At 34.7% G+C, this 22,581-nt stretch overlaps 1 protein-coding gene across 6 annotated transcripts in view; it reads right to left on the bottom strand.

Annotated features, from left to right (window-relative positions):
- DACH2 (dachshund family transcription factor 2) overlaps positions 1–22,581 on the bottom strand; it is a 501,910-nt gene that overhangs the window by 268,642 nt on the left and 210,687 nt on the right. For all 6 annotated transcript variants that reach the window (XM_045516973.2, XM_074358819.1, XM_074358816.1 and 3 more), the window contains one exon: positions 22,115–22,227. In XM_045516973.2, coding sequence (XP_045372929.1) covers positions 22,115–22,227 — 113 coding nt within the window. The remainder of the gene's footprint in view (positions 1–22,114; positions 22,228–22,581) is intronic.

Below are 22,581 nucleotides of genomic sequence, written 5' to 3'. Positions count from 1 at the left end.
TAATTCTTTGGTCTAAAACATTATCAGTCTCTTTTTCTTGGTGTCCTCTCTTTCATATGCAAAGGGGCCTAAAATAAAATTTTCTCATAACTGCATGCTAATTGGGACACTCTTTCAAACTGGAGGGTGAGTTCTTTGAAGGCACGTGTCATTAAACATTGAATCTCCACTGACTAAATGCTAAATAAATGAGTTGAATGAAAGAGACATTACATATGTGAATTCACTATTTCCACCTCAAAAAACAAGTTTTAAAAAACATCGCTTTCTAAATAGAGCTATGTGTGTTGTTTGGCATATGACAATTAATTGAGAAATTTCTACATATTGGCTGTCTTTTCTTCTTGCTTTTATGAAGGAAATTTGTATGTGATAGGAAAACTATAAAGATTTTCAATGTAATCAGATAACTCTTGTTCCTTTATATTTAGTTGAGGATCAATGTAAATTTGACAGAACAAATTGAAAACTCGAGACTAATTATGTTGAAAAACAGATAAATTCAACTTAAACTGACAAGTAGTTAAAAAGTTGCTTTGAAATAACATTTAAAAAGCATAAAAATGAAGTAAGCAGAAACTGGGATGGATTAGGAGAAAAATTAGGAATAGTGTATAATCATAAAGCCAAAAGCATATAAGGTTGGCAAGAAGAAAGAGATACAGTAAAATACTGAATATCCATAAAGGAAAATAAACAATTTTTTTAAAAAAAGAGAAAGCATTTTGATAAAATTATGGGGCTACATGAAATAGAGTTTTAGGTCATTCTTGGATGGATCAAACATGGAAAGAAAGGGGAATACTTCTGAGTCTGGAAAGCAGGATAAGTGTAACCTAATGCATAATTTAGCCTAAGCTGAATATGATCTGACCAGTAGGGCTCGATTACAAAATGTTGGGCATACAGTGTTCAATGCATATAGGTTTTGTGTTTGATTAATATGGAAGAATGTTAATAGAAGAGAAGACATGTTGTCCCTTTCAAACAATCTGTTAATTCTTTATCTATTTCTTTGTCATCCTACAATACCCAATGCAGGTGTTAAAATTCAGAATTCTCCAGTTTTCTATCCTGTGAATGGAAACACTGCATTCAACACACAATTTTTATAAGCTAGACAAATACAAATAGGCAATTAACTTCTTCCCTGCCTTTCTATAACTCCGTCATGAGATGCTCCCCAACTCCATCATGAGATACAGCAGATAAAAATGACTGGAGCCTCAAATTAATAAATTAAAAATTTAAAAAGTAATCAGGATATAGGGAATCTGCCAGCAGATTAATCAATGTTCCAGAGGACTTGTAACAGTCTCAAGTTGTCAGTCCATTTTTCTGGGTATCAGAGCATGTGTAGTAAGTAATTCCTAGGAGTCCATGAAGGTTGGCAGTGCCTTATGTCAAGTAATAAAATCAATGGAGATTATAGAAGTTCTTGCTTTTACATATGTTTGAAAAGCCAGAGATACTATTGGCTTTATCTGGCACCCTTAATCCTGACATTCTAGAATCAAAACCTTAAAATGGCATACAATTAGTTACACCAAAGAGTTTATAAGAGTCAAAAATGTAATTGATGCTCAATAAGTATTCATTAAATACTTTTGTTGAAAGAATTTGATACTCATAGTAAATCGACAGAAATGGTCAAACTATTCTTTTATTTTTATTTTAAAGAGAATAAAATAATTATATACAATAAATATCTTGCTATGCTAGATCAGATATTCCTATGTCAAAAAGAGATTCTGTTTTGATAATAACAGCCTTTGCTCACTTTCATAAATAGAGCAGACCAGAGGGAAGAGCATACACAAAGTCATGGATATGTGAAAGAGTATGGGGTATCTGAAGAATAAAGAGAGGTTTAATGAGGTTATACAGCAGACAGTTTTTGAGGAAGGAGTTGTGGAAGAAGGTGATTAAAAAAAAGTTACGCTGAGGCAGGATCAGAAAGACTCCTTTTCTATGATAAGGAATTTGAACTTTATTTTGCTGTCAAAAAAAAAGGTATAGAAGAGTTTCAAACAAGGGATAAGAAGAGATGTATATTTCTGAATCATTTTGGGATTTGCAGATTCAAACTACTATATAGAAAATAGACAACAAGGAATTACTGTACATCACAGGGAACTATATTCAATACCTATCATGAAAAATAATATGAAATAGGATATATATATGTATAACTGAATCACTGTACATCAGAAATTAACACAAATCATATTGTAAATCGACTATACTTCAATTCAAAAAGAAAGAAAATGACATAGAAAAAAAGTTTTAGAGGAAGGCTGATCTGTTGACTACAACTAGGACTAATGTTAAAATACTGTACTTTTGGGATTTTAAACAAGGATGCAATTATAGAGGCTATGTATTTTATTTTCAGCTAATTTTTATGTTTAGTTGTTGGAAAAACACAATATATCAGTAGAAGTTATCTGAAATTTTCAGTTAATATTAGTTGTAAATTACTAATATACAATGAAATATAAAATAAATCTGAATAATCTAAGTTATTAAAGGAGCATTCATTGCTGGGTAAATGAACAAAACTAATATTTAAGCAAGTGCATATTTTTAGTTAGAATTCCTCAAAAACATACAAAAGGAAAAAAAAGAACTTTATTTTACATACCTCTTTTAAACAATGCTAATTTCTTAGAAATGAACAATGTAAGCAATGTCATGAGAAGACAGATCTTTTTTTTGTTCTATCTATCTCTTTAACAGGACACCCAAGTATGATTTGTGGGAAATTGTGGTCATTGACTTCAACAGATGTCAACTTTGGAAGAAAATGGGCTTACCATGAACATCTCTAAGATTTCTTAATCATTCTCTATGACTCTGTTATCTCAGTAAGTTCTAACAGAACATTAACTGTACTGTAACTTTTAAGCCAGAAAATCAATCTCTCTGTCTCTCACCTTTTCATGATAAAGTTTTCAAGTATTACTCCTATATCCTCCCCCAAACTTCGAAATATTTATTTCATATTCTAAAAACTAGTAAACAGGTATTCGATCACTCAGGACATGTCTTTAATGGCCTAATATACTTAGACAATATTCTCTTTTAAATTTTATCTATCTTGCCTAAAGAGTGCAGTTCATTTTAACTTGCTTCATACACAAGTCTCTCCATCCGTTTGGTCATTTTCATTAACTTTGCAAAACACTCAACAGATATTCCAGTTCTAAAATAAAATCAAATGTACAGATATCAAACATCAGCCTGGGGCACAGTTTTTGTTTTGGTTTGGTTTGGTTTGGTTTGGTTTGGTTTTGTGTTTGTTTGCTTGTTTTTAAGGAGGCATAGAAGCTATGCTCTGAAAACGTAAAGGTCCATTTCCATAAATCATATATTCTTCACTAAAGTACACACCAAAAAATGTTTGCCTTCAAACTTCGGTTTTCCTTTGATAGTGTGATGGAATACCTCATATTTCTCACAGTTTAAGGACAATGTTCTTTGCTATTTATTAATCCATTTATTGAATTACTTAAATCAAGGTTTTACTTCAACTCACACTTTCACAATGAGGTGTCATATCTTGAGAGTTTTCCTGAAAAACTAGATTTAGTTCTTTAACCCCTTGTGACCAAAGTATCTAAGTCCAAAGGATATGGTCTGTACACAAAGCCCTTCACATAAGTGAATTCAAAAAAAATATTTTTCCTCTTTAGCCTTGTGGGAAGTTGCTTTTTTCCCCAGAAATATCTACTTCAGCTCTCAAATGTGATCCTGATCAAAGAGCCAACTGTGTGAAATAACAGGATCATAAAAAGTATGATTCCAACTTTCAGCTTGAAAAGATTTATCTATTTCTGCCCTAAGCTGGCTCTAGGCAAACCATGAAGTAGGAAGAGTTTATGTGGGTTATCTTCCCACTCTCTCTTTTATTGGTGTCTCTCCCCTGTCCCTTCTTTTGTTCCTCTTCACAATGTCAAAGCCCACGATGCTGCACAGAAGCAAACCACTGATCATCCCCGAAGGATATGCCCTTTATCTTGGTCCTCAATCTTCATTTCTCATTGGCTATACTCCTATACTTAGGCAGTACTAGATAGCCATTTATACTAAGGTCTCATGATTAAAGACAGTATGACATATTAATTCAAGGATCAACCTTTGAACAGGAGACAGTATTTGGTGCAAAGGCTTGAATTCAGGATCTACGCATAGGTTGCTAAAGAATGTATTTAAAGCTAACCACATCGGGGGAGGCTATAGCTCAAGTGGTAGAGTGCATGTCTAGCATGCACAAGGTCCTGGGTTCACTCCCCAGTATCCCCTCTAAAAAAATAAATAAATAAATGAACCTAATTACCTCCCCCACAAAAAAGAAAACAAAACCAAAAAAATTTAAAATTAAAAAAAAAAAACCACATCAAGTGTGAGCAATGATACAAACACCTGAAATACTCATACATTGTAGATGGAAAAGTAGAAGGGTACAACACTGAAAAAGTTTTAAAGCTACCTACAAACTTAAGTGTACACTTATTATACAACCAAGTAATCCAAGCATCATATTTATTAAACAGAAAAGAAAATATATTTCCACAGGAAAATGTGTAAAGCAAGAATTAAGAAAGTGTCATTCACAATAGCCAAAAAGTTAGAAACTCAAATATCTACGAGAGGGAAACATATGAATAAATTGTGGTATAGCCATACCTTGAAATGTTCCTAAGCAATAAAAATAAAAGAACTATTAATACACAAAACAACTTGGAATCTGAAGATCATTATGCTAAGTGAAAGAAGTCAGACAAAAAATAATACATGTCCTATGATGCTCTTCATATATAACTTTAGAAAATACAAGCTATAGTGACAGAAAGCATATTGGTGGTTGTCTGGGAGACAAGGAAGTAGGGCTGGGGCACTAGGAAAGTTTAGGGAAGTGAATATGTTCACTGTTTTTATTGTAGTGATGGTTTCATGGGTATGCACATAACATAAAAACATCAAACTGTACATTTAAACATGTACAGTTTATTCTATGCAAGTTTGGCTAGCAAAAAATACCCTTTTAAAAAAACATATTTTTAGTAAGAAACTTTCTCAGCTTTTTCAAATAATGATACACTGGAAACAAGTCACAGTTCTATATGGTGTCCCTCTATCCACCAGATGATTATTACCAACTGCCCTTTTTCACTCAGTGTCAGTCCTATTTGAAAAATCCTCCCTTTTCTTACCCTGACTTCAATTTATTATTCATGACTGTCTTGTATGATCCATTTTATTTATCTTTGTTAAGTGATTTAAGTAACTTCACCTGTCTTTGCATAGGATACAAGGGGGAAAGGGTCTTTCATATGGTTAAAAAGATAGTTGTTCTCTGTTGGTCCTTGAGTTATACAAGTAACACTACTGAAAAAGAAAAAAATCATTACTTTTGAGGATTCAGAAAAAAGAGAAAACAGAGTCAACTGGCCCTTTTTATGTTGTCAAAGTTAGAATTCTACTTTTATTTGTAGTGTTCATGTAAGAAGTATATCAAATGATTTGCTAACCCAGATTTATTATACAGAGAGATTTTTTAAAAACATCACACCTGGCACTTTCAAGTATACATTAAAAGGATTAAGTTAGGGCACTCAGAGAGTAAAAGCATATATTAATAACACTTTTGAGCTCTATATTTGGGCACTGTCTACATTGACTCAGGCATGTATACAAATGTACAATGAAAATTTTTCGCGTTTTTAGTACTCTCAGGATTTTGCCTATATTGAACATAAACAAGAGTTCAAAATATGATCCAAAGTTTCTATTTTGCAAAAAAGGGGAGCAAACAAATCACACAAAATTTTTTCACCACCACCACCACCACCACCACAGTAACCAATCCATATCCCCAACTTTTGGCTGAGAATAAAGGCAGGATATCTTATGGTTCATAGATTTGTTTTAAAGTGGGCACTAGATATCAAGGCTACTTCCTGTTATTCATTTCTGGTCCCATTATGAAACTTATGCCTATAGGTGTTAAATCTTATTACCCTCAACCTCTTTAATAGAAAATGATAGGAAATATATTTTGCTCTGTAGGGTTCCTTGAATGATTGATACTCAGCATACTTTTTAATAACTATACAGAATACTTTTTGATTAACCTAACTACATGCTTTAGTATAATGGGTTATTTCAATACAGCCATCCACTGCCTCCAATAAAATAAAGTGGTGACAAGGTAGCTTATCATCTGTCAGGCATATTATACAATCTAAAGTCTTATTGTGCTACTTAAATATACTCTTTATCCCCTGGGAAAAAAGCAAGCCAGCATAAAGAACAGACACTGAATGAGTGACACATGCAGTAGGTGAGGAGTTGCATATTTCATTTCATGCAAGTTGTATACGATAAGGAAGACAGAGCTTGGGAATGGGCCCTGGAGATGTAAATGTGTCTTTCTATAATCCACTAGACTTGGCTTGTGACTCTGTGATTTTTATGAGATCTCCTATTTGGGGATGGTTTGAGTATTGACCAGATGGAAAGCAGGGCAATGTGGGATATATCATTTATCACAATGACAGTGTGTAGTTATCAGTGATCCTCTCAACACAGGGGGAAGCTAGAACTATAAATGTGGAGAAGCATTACAGCCAGACTAGTGCAGTTTGGCAACATTTCTATTTCTCATTAACTTAATCATATTAGTTCATTACCCATATATCTCAAAGTAATTCACTCAAGAATTGTCACAAGGAACAATTTATAACTGTTACCTTTCTCTATAGGAAAAGTAGATTGCAATCATTCAAAAGACTGTTTTTACACTTTCTGGAAAGAAAAATCATAGTCACATCTAATTATAATAGCTGTCCCATTCTATAATAATGATCAAAAAGGAAAGGAAAAGATCAAGACTTAATTTTATTAAAGTTATACAATCACTGACAATTAATTACATGGATTATTATAAGAATTTCCTACTTATAAAACACAAGACATCCTATCTTTCATATTTAACTTAAACAGTTCTGATATGACCCTGAAGATCTATAGTCTAAATTTTTAATGCCAAGTTTTTGCATGAAAGATATAGCTCAGTGTATTTGTAAAAGTATGGTGTTAATGGTCAGGAGATCTGGGCTTTGAAATTCTGGCTCCATTCCTTACTGTCCCTGGATTTGGGGAAAGTCATTTAAATTCTTGAACACTCATATTCTTCATCTGTTAATAAGAAATATTAATGCTAAGCTTACAGGAATACTTAAAGTATTCAATGAAAAAATATTTGAAAATCATTCTTTTTATTATTATATACATTTCAGGTATACAGAATTATAATTCGAGATCTGTACACACTACAAAATGGTCACCACCACATGTCTAGTTGCCATCCATCACCATACAGTTGACTCCCTTTACCCATGTTGTGCACACCCACCCTCTTTCCCCTCTGGTAACCATTAATCTGTTCTCTGTATCTATAAGTGTGTTTTGTCTTATTTTTGTTTGTTTGTTAGTTTTTCATACCCCACATATGAGTGAAATGATGCAACATTATTTACAACAGCCGAGACATGGAAACAACCCAAGTATCCAATGATAAATGCATAAAGACATGATATAGGGGAATGGCCAAGATGGCAGAACAGGAAGACTCTGAGCATATCTCCTTTCACAGGGACACAAAAATTACAACTATTTATAGAGTAACTATTAGTGAGAAAGACCAGAAGACTAGCAGAAAATATATTCTACAACTCAAGATATTAAAAAGAACCACAAAAAGATGGGTAGCAGGGGAAGAGATGCAGTATAATCAAGACCCAAACCTCCAGACGGGTGACCCACAATCGGGAGGATAATCACAACTGCAGAGGTTCTCTCCAAGGAGTGAGGGGTCTGAGCCCCACATAAGATTACCCAGCCTGGAGGTCCTGCACTTGGAGGATTATCCTTTAGATTGTTTGGCTTTGAAGGCTAGGGAGGCTTACTTTCAGGAGAACTAGAAGGCTGTCGGAAATAAACTCCACACTTGAAGAACTCACACAAAATCTCACATGCTCCAGGACACAAGGCAAATGCAGTAGTTTGACAGGAGTCTGGGTCAGACCTACCTGCTGATCTTGGAGAGCCTCCAAGAGAGGCAGGAAGCAGCTTGAGCTCATGCTGAGGAAATAGACACTAGAAGCAGCTATTTTGGGGAGCTTGTTCTACCACAGGGACTCTGGTGCTGGCAATTGCCATTTCGGAATTCTCCTTCTCGCTAATAAACACCAGAACACAGCCCTGCCCAACAGACTATCTGCACCAGTACTGAGATGCTGCAGCCAAGCAACTAGCAGGGCAGAAACACAGCCCCATCCACTACCAGGCCAGCTGCCTTAAGACTGCCTGAGCCCATGGCACCAGTGGACCAGGCCCTGTTCACCAGAGGACCCAGGATCTAGCCCCAAACACCAGTGCAGTGGCACTAGCACTGGTATTCTGAGGGTTCTACAGCTAGAAACCCCAGGACCCAGGTCTACAAACCAGTGGGCCAGAATTAGCACTGGGACCAGTTGTCCACCAGTGGGCACCTGACTTAGGACCACCACAGCCCCATAGCCTGATATGTCAGGAAACAGCCCAGACACCAGCAGGCGAGCATCAACCCTGGGACCCTCTGGGCCCCAGCCCTGCCCACCAGCAGGCCAACCAGAGATTTGTTACAACTTAGGCCTTTCAGGAAGACACCCGCAATATGGCTCTATTCACCAGCAGGCCAAACGCCAGGACCACACAGGCCCTGCAGACAGAGAACTCAGGACCGGGCTATGCCCACCAGCAGCTTGACAGTGGCTCTGGGTCACCCTGGGACTTAGGCTTTGCCACCAACAGGCTGACACCAGCTCTAGGACACCCCTGGACCCTGTACCACCCAATAGCAGGCAAACACCAGCTCTGAGACTCCTTAGATCTCTCAGCCAGCTGCCCCAGGATACAGCTCCACTTACCAGCAAATCAACACCAGCTTTGCATACCCCAGAACCTACAGCCAGGCATGTCAAAATCCAGCACCAACCACCAGCAGGCCAACACTAGATCAAGAACTTCCAGGGCCCCAACCACTTACCCCAGAACTTGGCTCTGCCCACCAGTGGGCCAGTACTAGCCCCACTGAGGCTCAGAAGCCAGCAGCCTCATGACCCAGCCCCACCCACCAGCAGCTGACAGACTCTGTACAAGGAAAGACCTGGCAACTAACTGGAATGGGGTCAGCCACACCTACCAGGCCACAAACAGTAAGCAGTCAGCTACAGCAGAAGGACCCACACAACCCATATAGGGACTAGAAAAGTATCCAAGCTACAAATAAGGCAAAATGATGCAAAAGAAGAATATGTTCCTAGAGAAGGAAAAAGATAAAAACCCAAGAATAAGAACTAAATGCAGTGGACATAAGCAACCTACCCAATAAAGAGCTCTAAGTAATGATCACAAAAATGCTCAAAGAACTCAGGGGAAGAATGGATGGACATAGTGACAAAATAGAAGTTTTTTTACCAGAGAATTAGAAAACATTAAGTAGAATCATACAAAAATGAAGAATACAATAATTGATTTTTTTAAATACACTAAAAGGAATCAGCAGGACATTAGATGATACGGAGGAACTGATTAATGGGCTGGAAGGCAGAGTAGCAGAAATCACTGAAGCTAAACTAGAAAAAAGAAAACAAAAATGAGGACAGTTTAAGAGATCTTTGCAACAACACTGAGCATGTTAATATTCATATTATAGAAGTCCTAGAAGTAGAAGAGAGAGAAAGTGGCAGAGAACATATTTGAAGATATAATAGCTGAAAACTTCCCTAACCAGGGAAAGGAAACACACATGCAGGTCCAGGAAGCACAGAGAGTCCCAAAGAGGATCAATCCAAAAAAGACCACACCAAGACACTTTGCAATTAAAATGGCAAAACACTAAACATAAAGAGAGAATATTAAATAAATAAGCAATTCTCCAAGGAAGAAGTACAGATGATCAATAGGCACATGAAAAAAATGTTCAGTATCACTAATTATCAGAGAAATGCAAATCAAAACTACAATGAGGTATCACCTCACACCAGTCAGAATGGCCATCATTCAAAACTACACAAATGACAAATGCTGGAGAGGCTGTGGAGAAAAGGGAAACCTCCTACACTGCTGGTGGGAATGCAGTTTGGTGCAGCCACTGTGGAAAACAGTATGGAGATTCCTCAAAAAACTCGGAATAGACTTACCATATTACCCAGGAGTCCTACTCCTGGGCATATATCCAGAAGGAACCCTGCTTCAAAAAGACACCTGCACCCCTATGTTCATAGCAGCACTATTTACAATAGCCAAGACATGGAAACACCCTAAATGTCCATCAACAGATGACTAGATAAAGAAGAGGGGGTATATTTATACAATGGAATACTATTCAGCCATAAAAAATGACAACATAATACCATTTGCAGAAACATGGATGCTCCTGGAGAATGTCATTCTAAGTGAAGTAAGCCAGAAAGAGAAAGAAAAATACCACATGAGATCTCTCATATGTGGAATCTAAAAAAAAAAAAAAAAAAAAAAAAAGAACATAAATACAAAACAGAAACAGACTCACAGACATAGAATACAAACTTGTGGTTGCCATGGTGGGGTGGGGTAGGAAGGGATAGACTGGTAGTTTCAAATTTGTAGATATTGACAGGCATATGTAGAATAGATAAACAATATTATACAGTATAGCACAGGGAAATATATACAAGATCTTGTGGTAGCTCACTGCAAAAAAAATGTGACAATGAATATATGTATGTTCACGTATAACTGAAAAATTGTGCTCTACTCTGGAATTTGACACAACATTGTAAAATGACTATAACTCAATAAAAAATGTTTAAAAAAAAGAGAGAGAGAATATTAAAAAGCAGCAAAGGAAAAAGTAGCAAGTTATGTACAAAGAAACAACCATAAGGCTATCAATTGACTTTCCAGCAGAAAATCTAAATGCCAGAAAGGAGTGGCACAATATATTCGAAGTGATGAAAAGGAAAAACCTACAGCCAAGAATACTCTACTGGACAAAGCTTTCATTCAGATTTGTTGGAATGATAAAAATTTTACAGACAAGCTAAAGCTAAAAGAGTTCAGCATCATGAAAGCAGCTTTACAAGAAATAAAGAAACCACTCTAAATGAAAAACAAATGGATACAACTAGAAATATGAGATTTATGAAAGGAAAAATCTCATGGAAAAAGGCAAATATACCATAAAAGTAGCAAATCAACCATGTATAAAACTAGTAGGAAGGTTAAAAGACAAAAGGAATAAAATCATCTACATAAGCAATAATTAGTTGAGGGGTATATAAAATAGAAGATGTAAAATATGATACCAAAAGCAGTGAATATGGGGGCTGGAATAAAAAATGCAAGGCTATTAAAATATGTATAAACTTAAGAAATCAGCAACTTAAATAATCAGAGATAGAAACATATTGCTATATGTAAACCTTATAGTAACTAGAAACCAAAAATCTATAACAGACACACCAAATAAAGAAAGGAATCCAAATGTAACACTAAAGGAGTCATCAAATCACAAGGGAAGAGAGCAAAACAAGAAGAAAGGAATAAAAAAAGAACTACAGAAACAAACCAAAACAATTAACAGAATGGCTGTAAGTACATACTTATCAATAATCACTTTAAATGTCAATGGATAAAATGCTCCAATTAAAAGACACAGAGTGGCTAAATGGATACAAAAATAAGACTCATATATATGCTGCCTACAAGAAACTACTTCAGATCTAAAGACACAGACACACTGAAAGTGAGGGATGAAAAAAGGTATTACAGCAAATGAGAATGAAAAGAAAGCCAGAATAACAATATTTATACCAATCAAAATAGACCTCACAAGAAAGACTGCAACAAGAGACAAAGATGGACATTACATAATGATCAAGAGATCAATATACAAAGAAGGTATAACAGTTGTAAATATATACACACCCAACAAAGGAGTACCTAAATATATAAAGCAAATATTAACAGATAAAAGGGAGAAATTGATAATAATAGGAGACTTAGACACCACTATTACATCAATGGACACATTATCCAAAAAGAAAATAAAAAAGTAAACTCTAGCCTTAAAAAATATATTAGACAAGATGGACTTAAGAGAAACATATAGAATATCCCACCCCAGGGAGCAGAATACATATTCTTTTCAAGTTCACATGGAAAATTCTCCAGGATAGATCACATGCTAGGCCACAAAACAATTCTCATTACATTTAAGAAAACTAAAATCACCTTCAAGAAAAAAGACAGCCAAAAAAAAAACAAGAAACACAAACACGTGGAGACTAAACAATATGCTACTAAACAAACAATATATCACCGAAGAAATCAAAGAAGAAATCAAAAACCACCTGGAAACAAATGAAGACACTAACAAACAACAAAAAATTATGGGACACAGGAAAAGCAGTTCTAAAGGGAAGTGTACAGTAATACAAGTCTTCCTCAGGAAATGGGAGAAATCTCAAATAAACAACCTAACCATACACGGAAAGTAACAAGAAGAAGAAGAACAAACAAAACCCAAAGGTAAAGAAGGAAAGAAAAAAATAAAGAGCAGAGCAGAAATAAATAAAATAGAGACCAAAAAAAATTGATGAAACTAAAACCTAGTTCTTTGGAAAGATAAAGAGAATTGATAAACTTCTAGCCAGACTCATCAAAAAAAAAACAAAAAACAAAAAAAAAGAAAGCTGAAATCGATAACATTAGAAATGAAGTAGAAGATACAACTGACATCACAGAAACACAAAGGATCATAACAGATTACTACAATTATACACAAATAAAATGGACAACCTATAAGAAATGGAAAAATTCCTAAAAATGTACACTCTCCCAAGACTGAACAAGTAGGAAATTGAAAATACCAACAGACCAATTACCAGTAATGAAATTTGATCAGTAATAAACACAAACAAACAAAATTCCAGGACCAGGTGGCTTCACATGTGAATTCTAACAAACATTTAAAGGAAAGTTAACACCTATCTTTCTCAAACTATTCCAAAAAATTGCTGAGGAAGGACTGCTTCCAATCTCATTCTATGAGGCCAGCATCACATTAATATCAAAATAGACAAAGATATCATAAAAAAGAAAATTATAGGCCAATATCACTAACGACCATAGATGCAAAAATACTCAAAAATATATTAGCAAACCAAATCAAACAATACATTAAAAGGATCATACACCATAATCAAGTGGGACTTATCTCAGAGATGCATGGTTGGTCCAATATCTGAAAATTAATCAATATGATACACCACATTAAAAAGTTGAAAAATAAAAATCATATGATCATCTCAATAGACGCAGAAAAAGCTTTTGACAAAATTCAGCGTTCATTTATTATAAAAACCCTCCACGATGTGGGTATAGAAACAGTATACCTCGACATAATAAAGACCTTATATGACAAGCCCACAGCTAACATTGTACTCAATGATAAAAAGCTGGAAGCATTTCCTCTAAGATCAGGAACAAGACAAGGATTCTCATTCTTGCTACTTTTATTCAACATAGTATTGGAAGTCCTAGCCACAGCAATCACACAAGAAAAAATAAGTAAAAGGTATCCAAATTGGAAAAGAAGAAATAAAACTGTCACTGTTTTCAAATGACATGATACTATACACAGAAAATCTTAAAGACACCATCAAAAAACTACTAGAACTCATAAATAATAAATTCAGAAAAGTTTCAGGATACAAAACTAATATACAGAAATCTATTGTCTTTCTCGACACTAACAATGAACTATCAGAAAGAGAAATTAAGAAAACAATCCCATTTACAATTGCATCAGAAGAATAAAATACCCAGGAATAAATCTAAGGAGGAAAAGATCCATACTCAGAAAACTATAAGATACTGATGAACAAAATTGAAGATGACACAAACAGATTAAAAGATATAACATGTTAATAGACTGGAAGAATTAATACTGCTAAATAACCATACTATCCAAGGCAATCTACAGATTCAATGCAATCTCTATCAAAATACCAATGGCATTTTTCTCAGAAGTAGAATAAAAGCTCTAAAATTTGTATGGAAATACAAGTGACCCCAAATAGCCAAAACAATCTTAAGGAAAAAAGTACAAAGCTGGAGATATCACACTCCGTGGTTTCAAACTATACTACAAAACTACAGTAATCAAAACAGTATGGTACTGGCGCAAAAACAGAAACATACATCAATGGAAAAGAAGAGAGAGCCCAGAATTAATCCAACACATTTATAGTCAATTAATCTACAACAAAGGAGGTGAAAATATACAATGAGGAAAAGACAGCCTCTTCAAAAAATGGTGTTGGAAAACCGAGCAGCTACTTGCAAAAGAATCAAACTGGACTATATCTCACACCATGTACAAAAATAAATTCAAAATGGAATAAAGACTTACATGTAGGACATGAAACCATAAAACTCCTAGAAGAAAACACAAGAAGTAAGCTCTTTGACATGGGTTTTAATAATATTTTTTGAATATGTCTCCAGAGTCAGGGGAAACACAAGCAAAAATAAACAATGGTACTACAAACTGAAAAAGCTTTTGCACAGTGAAGGAAACTATCAACAAAACATAAGGGCCTCCTCCTGAATGGGAGAACATATTTGCAAATGATTTATCTAATAAGGGGTTAATATCCAAAATATACAAGGATCTCGTGCAACTTAATATCCAAAAACAAACAAAGAAACAAACAATTCACCTGATTAAAAAATGGGCAGAGGATCTGGATAGACATTTTTCCAAAGAAGACATACAGATGGCCACAGGCACATGAAAAGATGCTCAACATCACTAATCATCAAGGAAATGCCAATCAAAACCACAATGATCTATCATCTCACACCTGTCAGAATGACTATTATGAAAAAGACAACAAATAAGAAGTATTGTCAGGGATATGGAGAAAAAGGAATCATTGTGCATTATTAGTGGGAATATAATTGGTACAGACATTATGAAAAACAATATGGAAGTTCTTCAAAAAATTAAAAATAGAGCTACCATATGATCCAGCCATTCCACTCCTGGGTATTTATCCAAAGAAAATAAAAGCACTAATCTGAAAAAATATTTATACCCCTATGTTCATTGATTCATCATTTACAATAGCAAAGATATGGGAGCAACCTAAGTTCCGATCAACTGGTGAATGGATAAAGAAGATGTGGTATATAGATATACCACTCAGCAATAAAAAAGAATGAAATCTTGCCATTTGTGACAATAGATATGAACCTAGAGAGTGTCATGGTAAGTGAAATACATCAGACAGAAAAAGACAAATACTGTACAAATTCACTTACATGTGGTATCTAAAACCAAAACCAATGAACAAATAAAACAAAACAGAAGAAGAGTTACAGATATAGAGAACAAATTGTTTCCAGAGCAGAAGGCAGTGGGGTAAGGAAAGAAATAGGTGAGGGAGATTAAGAGGTACAAATTTCTAGCTGCAAAATAAGTGAGTCATGGAAATGAAATGCACACTGTGGGAATTAAAGTCAATAAAATATAATATCTTTGTATTGACAGATTCCAACTAGACTTATCATTGTGATCATCTTGAAATGTATAGAAATACTGAATCACTATGTTGTACAGCAGGGAACTAACATATTGCTGGAGGTCAATTATACTTCAAAATAAAACAAAGAAACAAACTCACAGTACAAGAGATCAGATTTGTGTTACCAGAGGAGGGGGGTTGGGGCAGGAGGAATTGGATGAAGGCAGTCAAAAGGTACAAACTTCTAGTTATAAGATAAATAAGTACTAGGGATGTACTGTAAAACATGATTAATATAATTAACACTGCTGTATGATATATATGAAAGTTGTTAAGAGAGTAAGTTCTAAGAGTTCTTATCACAAGAAAATTCTTCAGTTTCTTTAATTTTGTATCTATATAAGATAATAGATGTTCATTAAACTTACTGTGATCATCATTCTATGATGTATGTAAGTCAAGCCATTATGTTGAACACCTTAAACTTATACAGTACTGTATGTCAATTATATCTCAAAAAACTGGAAGAAAAAAATGATGTGGTACATGTACAATGGGATGCAATTCAGCCATAAAAAAGAATAAAACTCTGTCATTTGTGACAACACGGATGAACCTTGAAAAGTGCTCTTTTTAAAGTTGAACTACATGCATACACATAGACATACATTAAAGATGTGGGAGTGCTTTATAAAGAACTATATAGTTTATCATCATCATCATAGCCATCATCCTGTAAGGTTTCCTTAAATTCCAAGTTTTTCCCTCCATCTACATTGCAAATAACGATGGATTTTGCTCCAAAAGCCACCAATGCAGTAATAAAAATGACTGGCAGGAGTGTAAAAAAAATTGGGTGGAGACACTTTTTTAGGTCAAGATCACTATAATATATATATATAGAAAAATCACTGACAGATATTAAAATAGAAATTGGGATTTGGGAAACCCAGATTTAGCTAATATAGTGAATGAGGTTCTGGTTATTAAACTGATGTAGTTAAACTTTTTATTTAATAAAGAAACTATAATTGTTTGTTAGTCCAAACTCCACTCTATGTTAGAAGATTTTAGTAATTCAACTTCTGGTTCTAGGGCCCATGGTTCATCCTGGGCACACAAGAAATAAAGAAACTGCAATGACGTAAAAGGAGTTACCATTTGTGTGACATGAAGCATGCGTTACAATATCACTCACTGAAAAATTCAAAGATAGTCATAGTAACAGAAATGTTTTAAGTCAACCATCAAAAAGGTTGGTTTGGTTTATTTCTAGACACATCTGTCCTATTTTACACTCACAGAGAGTGGCCTATGACCACTCTGCCCTCCTTATGATCACTTCTTAGCATCCAAGCTAATTGAGTAAGAATATGAAACGCATCTTGGAAAGGAAAGGATGCTGATTCCAATCATGCGATCCAGCTAATTGACATTATACCATATCATGATGTTGACATCACACTGCTAAGACTTGGCAGGAGTCTACTTATGGCTCTGCCAATCCTGAGTTGATTGTTACAGCTACTATTACTGGATTGGATATTCTCGGGATCACTTTCCCAGGGACTTGGATGGCAGCTTAAATTCCTAAAAATATTTTGCCACAATAGACCTGGAAGAAAAAAAAAACAGCTGAAGAATCTGCTACCTTTTAAGGAATGAACACTACAGGAATTTCATCTGAAGCACTTTGTTATTTCCTTGTAAACTGTCAGTTTAAATCTCTCTTAGGCCAAATTCCACATCCATCTGTTTGAAATGCTTCATAAGCTGAGGGAAGGGGAGGAGTCATCTTTTAGGAAATTCAAAGGCACACACAACTAATCCATCGATTCAGTGTGATCCAGGGATATTAGCACTTCTGCAGAGCTGCAGAGAAAGAGATAATCGTCCCTCCTGTTTTCCCTCCTATTCCCCAAAATATTTTACAGAAATACTACGTAATCGGATTATTCTGTATTAATGAGCTATCAGGGAATTAAGATATAAATTGTACAATAGGAACAGAATAGCAACATGAGATAATATCAGCAGCTCATGGGAGGGTATAGCTCAGTGATAGAGCACGTGCTTAGCATGCACATGGTCCGGGATTCAATCCCCAGTACCTCCATTTTAAATAAATAAATAAATAAACCTAATTACCTCCCCCCCAAAATGTAATAAACTTTAAAAAAAGGTTTTTTTTTTTTAAAAAAAGAATATCAGCAGTTCAATATATGAAAGCAAAATACAATCAAGCATTATCCTTTTGTAAAAGGCTGGGTGGAATTTGAGAAAACTCTGACTCACAGAATGAATTTTATTTTAATGTACTGTAATGTTTTCTCAAATTGGTGCCAAATAGACATTCAATAAACACTATGTGTTAAATGAAAAGAATGGATTCATATATATCTTTATCTATAGATATTAATCGTTGATGGGTGATAGAGAAGTCAATACTGTATCTCTCAGTCTACAGTTACATTGATATAATCTCTAAATGAATATCAGACAATATTGTCAAGAATAGCTCCTATGTGTTCCATCTTATTGAAAAAAGACCTATCATCAGTAATTAGTATGTCAATTATTTGTATAGAAATAGATTTTATTGAAGTAATTTTTAGACACCTAAGTACATTTAAACTTCCCAAGTATTTTAATGACCCTACACCTATGCACATATTCACACACCACACATTTTGTATTTATTCTTTTAATTTGCTAAATAAGATATTTCTATTAATACCCAAGATTTTAGCATAGCCACTTTCTGAATTATTTCAAAATCCAGATTAGTGGAGTTTGAACTAATCAGGGGAAATATAACCAAGAGGAAGATAAACATCTTTGAACTGAAAAAAAAATCAAAAAAGTAAATAGATCATATAAAAATATAAATTTTATAAATTACCTTCATGCTAAGCAGATAAAATACAGTATACCTGATACTATTCTGCATTTTTAAGAATGTACATGTTAAGCTGTATGAATAAATAGAGAACTCTTCTTAATCTAAGGATGATGACTTAACCATTTCTAAACCTTTTCACTTGCAGTTTTTGCTTGCAAACCATTGGGGGGAAAGCAACAATTCAAAGGCAAAAATAATATACAAAAAATTACTATCTTTGAAAAGAGACATCATGACCATTATATTTTTTACCCTTAGACCCATTTTCAGATTATAAATGCAAAGAAATAATATAAATAAATGGAGAACAAGTTCCATTTACTTAGGCAAATTTAGCAGGGTTCAAAGGGGTTTAATCACACATGACATTGAAATAGAAGGTAGCAGCAAATTCTTATCAGTAATTAATTTGCCAGTTGCAGTAAAATTATACAAAGCTGTAAAATATTATCTCTTTCTTTACAAAAAAAAAAAAAAAGTTGAGACATAAGGACCTGAAACTGGAAAGTATTGTAAAGCATTTCAATATCATATGGGAAGAAAAGGTTAATTCTTAACTCAGAACATTTTTTAAAAAATCAACTGAATTCTTCAAAAGTGTGTTTAAATAAAAGTAATGAAATTTAAGTTTGTAATGCATAGTAGGTATAAAAGTCAAATATGAAACTTGCTGATGGCCAAACTGAGAATTGATTCTATCTCAATTATCTTTGCTAAAAGAGGAGTGAAGTGGTGTTTCTAACACAAAATAATGTATAATCCCAAAATTATTTCTACTTGGCTTTAAAGAGCATTTTACTTCTTATATGACATAGTGAGTAGGATATTCTTGGGCATATGAAATAAATTCATAGAGGAGAAGATATAGCTCATTGGTAGAGTGCTTGCTTAGCATGCACAAGGTCATGGATTCAATCTGCAGTACCTCCATTAAAAAATAAATGAATAAATCTAATTACCTACCCCCTAAAATAATTTTAAATAAATAAATAAATAAATCCTTGTACACTAAGAAGAGGAATTCCTGTAGAGCTGTGAAGATTCCTCTTCCTTCCCATTTTATGTTTTTTCTACCGTCTGCCATTTAGACAGAGGCATTCATGCCTTTCCCAGCTCAATCTCTTATTCACCTCTATCATCTCATTCTAGGTATAAGCAAAGGGTTATGAATTGAGAATTTTTTTTTTTCAATGATTCTCACTGTGGTAAATCCAAGTTGTAGGAGGGGAGGCCAAGGCTCTAATCCAAGGAAGGGGGTCCGTTATCTTCTAGGAGGTGAAGCATTTATGCCAAGTAAAATTAGGAGATAAAAACCTCAAACTGGATTTTAACATGTACTATAAGACACTATGATGATGACGGAAAAGTAATGGCCCTGAACTTTAAAAGACCTGGGTTTGGATTCCAGTTCTGCCACTCAAATTCTTTGTGACCTTAAGCAATCTATTTAAACCCACTGAGTCATGGATTGCTTACTGGAAAAAATGAAGACAGTATTCATAAGGTTACTATGAAGATTAAATGAAGTGTATATAAAACACTTAGCACCCATGGTTGGTACATAATAGAAACTTAATGTATATTACAGGTTCTCCTCCATAGATAAGGTCCCAAAGTTTACTCAAGAGTACATTAGCTTCAGGGCAATTATAAAAACCTTTATTTCTTTCATCCACACAGGACACATCCTTCATCAGGCCACAGATCTGATTATTTACATGGTACTGTTTCTAGGCTCTGTGCATGTACTTTAGAAGTCAAGAAATAGATTATCATTTATTGAGCACCCAGATATATTTCAGGCACTGTTATCACCCCTATATTCATTTATATGCACAGGGATGCTTTCTTCTTGGATCAGAATTTGTGTATAAATATTTAAAGTCTAAAAAAATAATTATCTAATCCCCAAAACCTGAGTCTCTTGCCGAATTTTCTATCTTAGCTAATGACATAATCATCCAACTTATAACCCAGGCTAGACATGAGTCATCTTAGACTTCATCTCCTCACTCTCTATTTTGATCAATTATCAAATGTGATTAATTCTAATTATGAAGCCACCCTGAACCTCTTTTCGACTCTATAGAATCTTCCTTAGTTCACGTCCTCAGTATTTCTCCCTTGATGGCAATCTACCCTCAAGAGCAATTGTTTTTAGAACATTCACTCAGTTACTTAGCAGTGGTTCCTCTTACCTACAGGAGCTTTTTTTTTTTTTTTTTCGTTTGAACAAAATTCCATGTGAATTAGCACATAAAGAATTCTGAGGCAGAAGTGGGGAACCGGGAAGTACTTCCCCAATTCCATGTCAGCCTGTAAGTTCTTGGAAAGACTTTGGAAGACCACTGATCTATAGGAAAATGCCTAAATGGCTAGACGAGATAAATAAAAAGTTAGCTACACAAGCTGGCTTTTCCCACCCCTTCTACTCTAACTGTATTGCCTCTAAGTCTCCCATCTTAAATCTCTGCTCCAGTCTCTTCAACCTAGTTGCTATTCCCCCTAATATACTAGGCTCTTTCTCATCAGTGTATATCTGTCTACATTCAGAAGCATGTTTGTCCTCTGATTCTCCATCTGTCCAACACTCTCCCTATAAGACGTAGCTCCAAATCTCTACAAGCATTACCCAACTTAACAAATTGATTTAGGTGCTCCCATCTCTGTGATCATATAGCATCTTGTATGTACTTGTATTATAATCCCTATCATACTTGAATGCAATTATCAGTTTATATGACCTTCATCCTAATTCTACTGTGACAAGGATAGCTACTTATATACTTTTGCACTACCTAGGACGTAATACCCAAAACACAGTAGGTGTTTTTCAAATGTTTGTATCATTGAAGGTATAAAGCTCTCACTGTTATTGAATTCATTTTCTACCATGTATACCCTTAATGATTTTTAAAGTTTCAGCTAGAGAAACTGCAAGCTTATTTTTAAGTGTTTTGTGCACTTTTAGGTTCTTTTTTTTTTAAAGAATCAAATAAGTTCAGTGCTAATTTATGAGACTGGTCATTTTAGGGGAGTACTGTTTATCACAGTGTTCGATGAAAAACAGTGAATCATTATTTAAGACAATGACTACTTGCACCTTCTTTCATAATCACAAGGGGCTACCAGGGATGATGCATCTTCCTTCTACATTTTATCCTAGTGTAAAAATATGGAAAAGATACACAGATGCCCAGAACCTTTGAAAACAAAAAGAATATTATTGAAACATATCAGTAAGCAGGTGCACTGCATCCTATAGGAGGCTTTGAGACGATGCTAGTTTAGCCAGTGACCTCCCCCTCACCCACCCTGAACACACAAAACATACATAGAGACACACAATAAGGCCTTGAAAGAGATTTCCTCCAATGAAACAACAATTAATTTTTTAAGTAATGTACAGTTGATTTGAGTCACTGGAGTAACAAAACTGTTTTCATGAATACTCAAAAAATTCAATAATGTAACCTCTAGTAGAGCTTGAAAAGTTCTGAAGGACAAGGCGGTTAGATCAATATTAGTTTATTTCAAATGCTGGGCAGTATGAAGAGCCAAGGCTGATCATCGGATGGATTTTTATTACCTGTCGGAGTGATAAGTCCTGGAGATAAGAGGCCTGGGACTGAATGGGGCAGAAGGCGAGCATTGTCTTGCAACACTCCCAAAGAACGCTTAGGAGGCCTGCCAGGCCTTGAACTGTTGAAAAAGAGACAAAGATCAGGTTAAAATGAACTCTTTGGAAATGCCATCACTTGTTACATTCACCTAAATCTTGTTTAATTGCCAAGAGTGATCAAATTTTATATTAAAGGCTATTTCCATTGATTATTAAAAGACCAATATTTTCCTTTCTAGTAAACTTCCCAACAACGTTATGGCAAACATTAAAACCATAAAAGACTAATTTCTCATTTAGATTCCATTTATAAGCCAGCACTTTGCAATACAGCTTACCTGATGTGAGAAACCCCAAAGTTACACATTACTGTATATAAAATAAATAAATATAGCACAGGGAACTACATTCAATTTCTTGTAATGAGCTGTAAT

This window comes from Camelus bactrianus, chromosome X (assembly GCF_048773025.1).
Source record: "Camelus bactrianus isolate YW-2024 breed Bactrian camel chromosome X, ASM4877302v1, whole genome shotgun sequence".
In the NCBI taxonomy this organism is placed as follows: domain Eukaryota; kingdom Metazoa; phylum Chordata; class Mammalia; order Artiodactyla; family Camelidae; genus Camelus; species Camelus bactrianus.
This window is presented reverse-complemented; position numbering and strand designations above follow the sequence as displayed.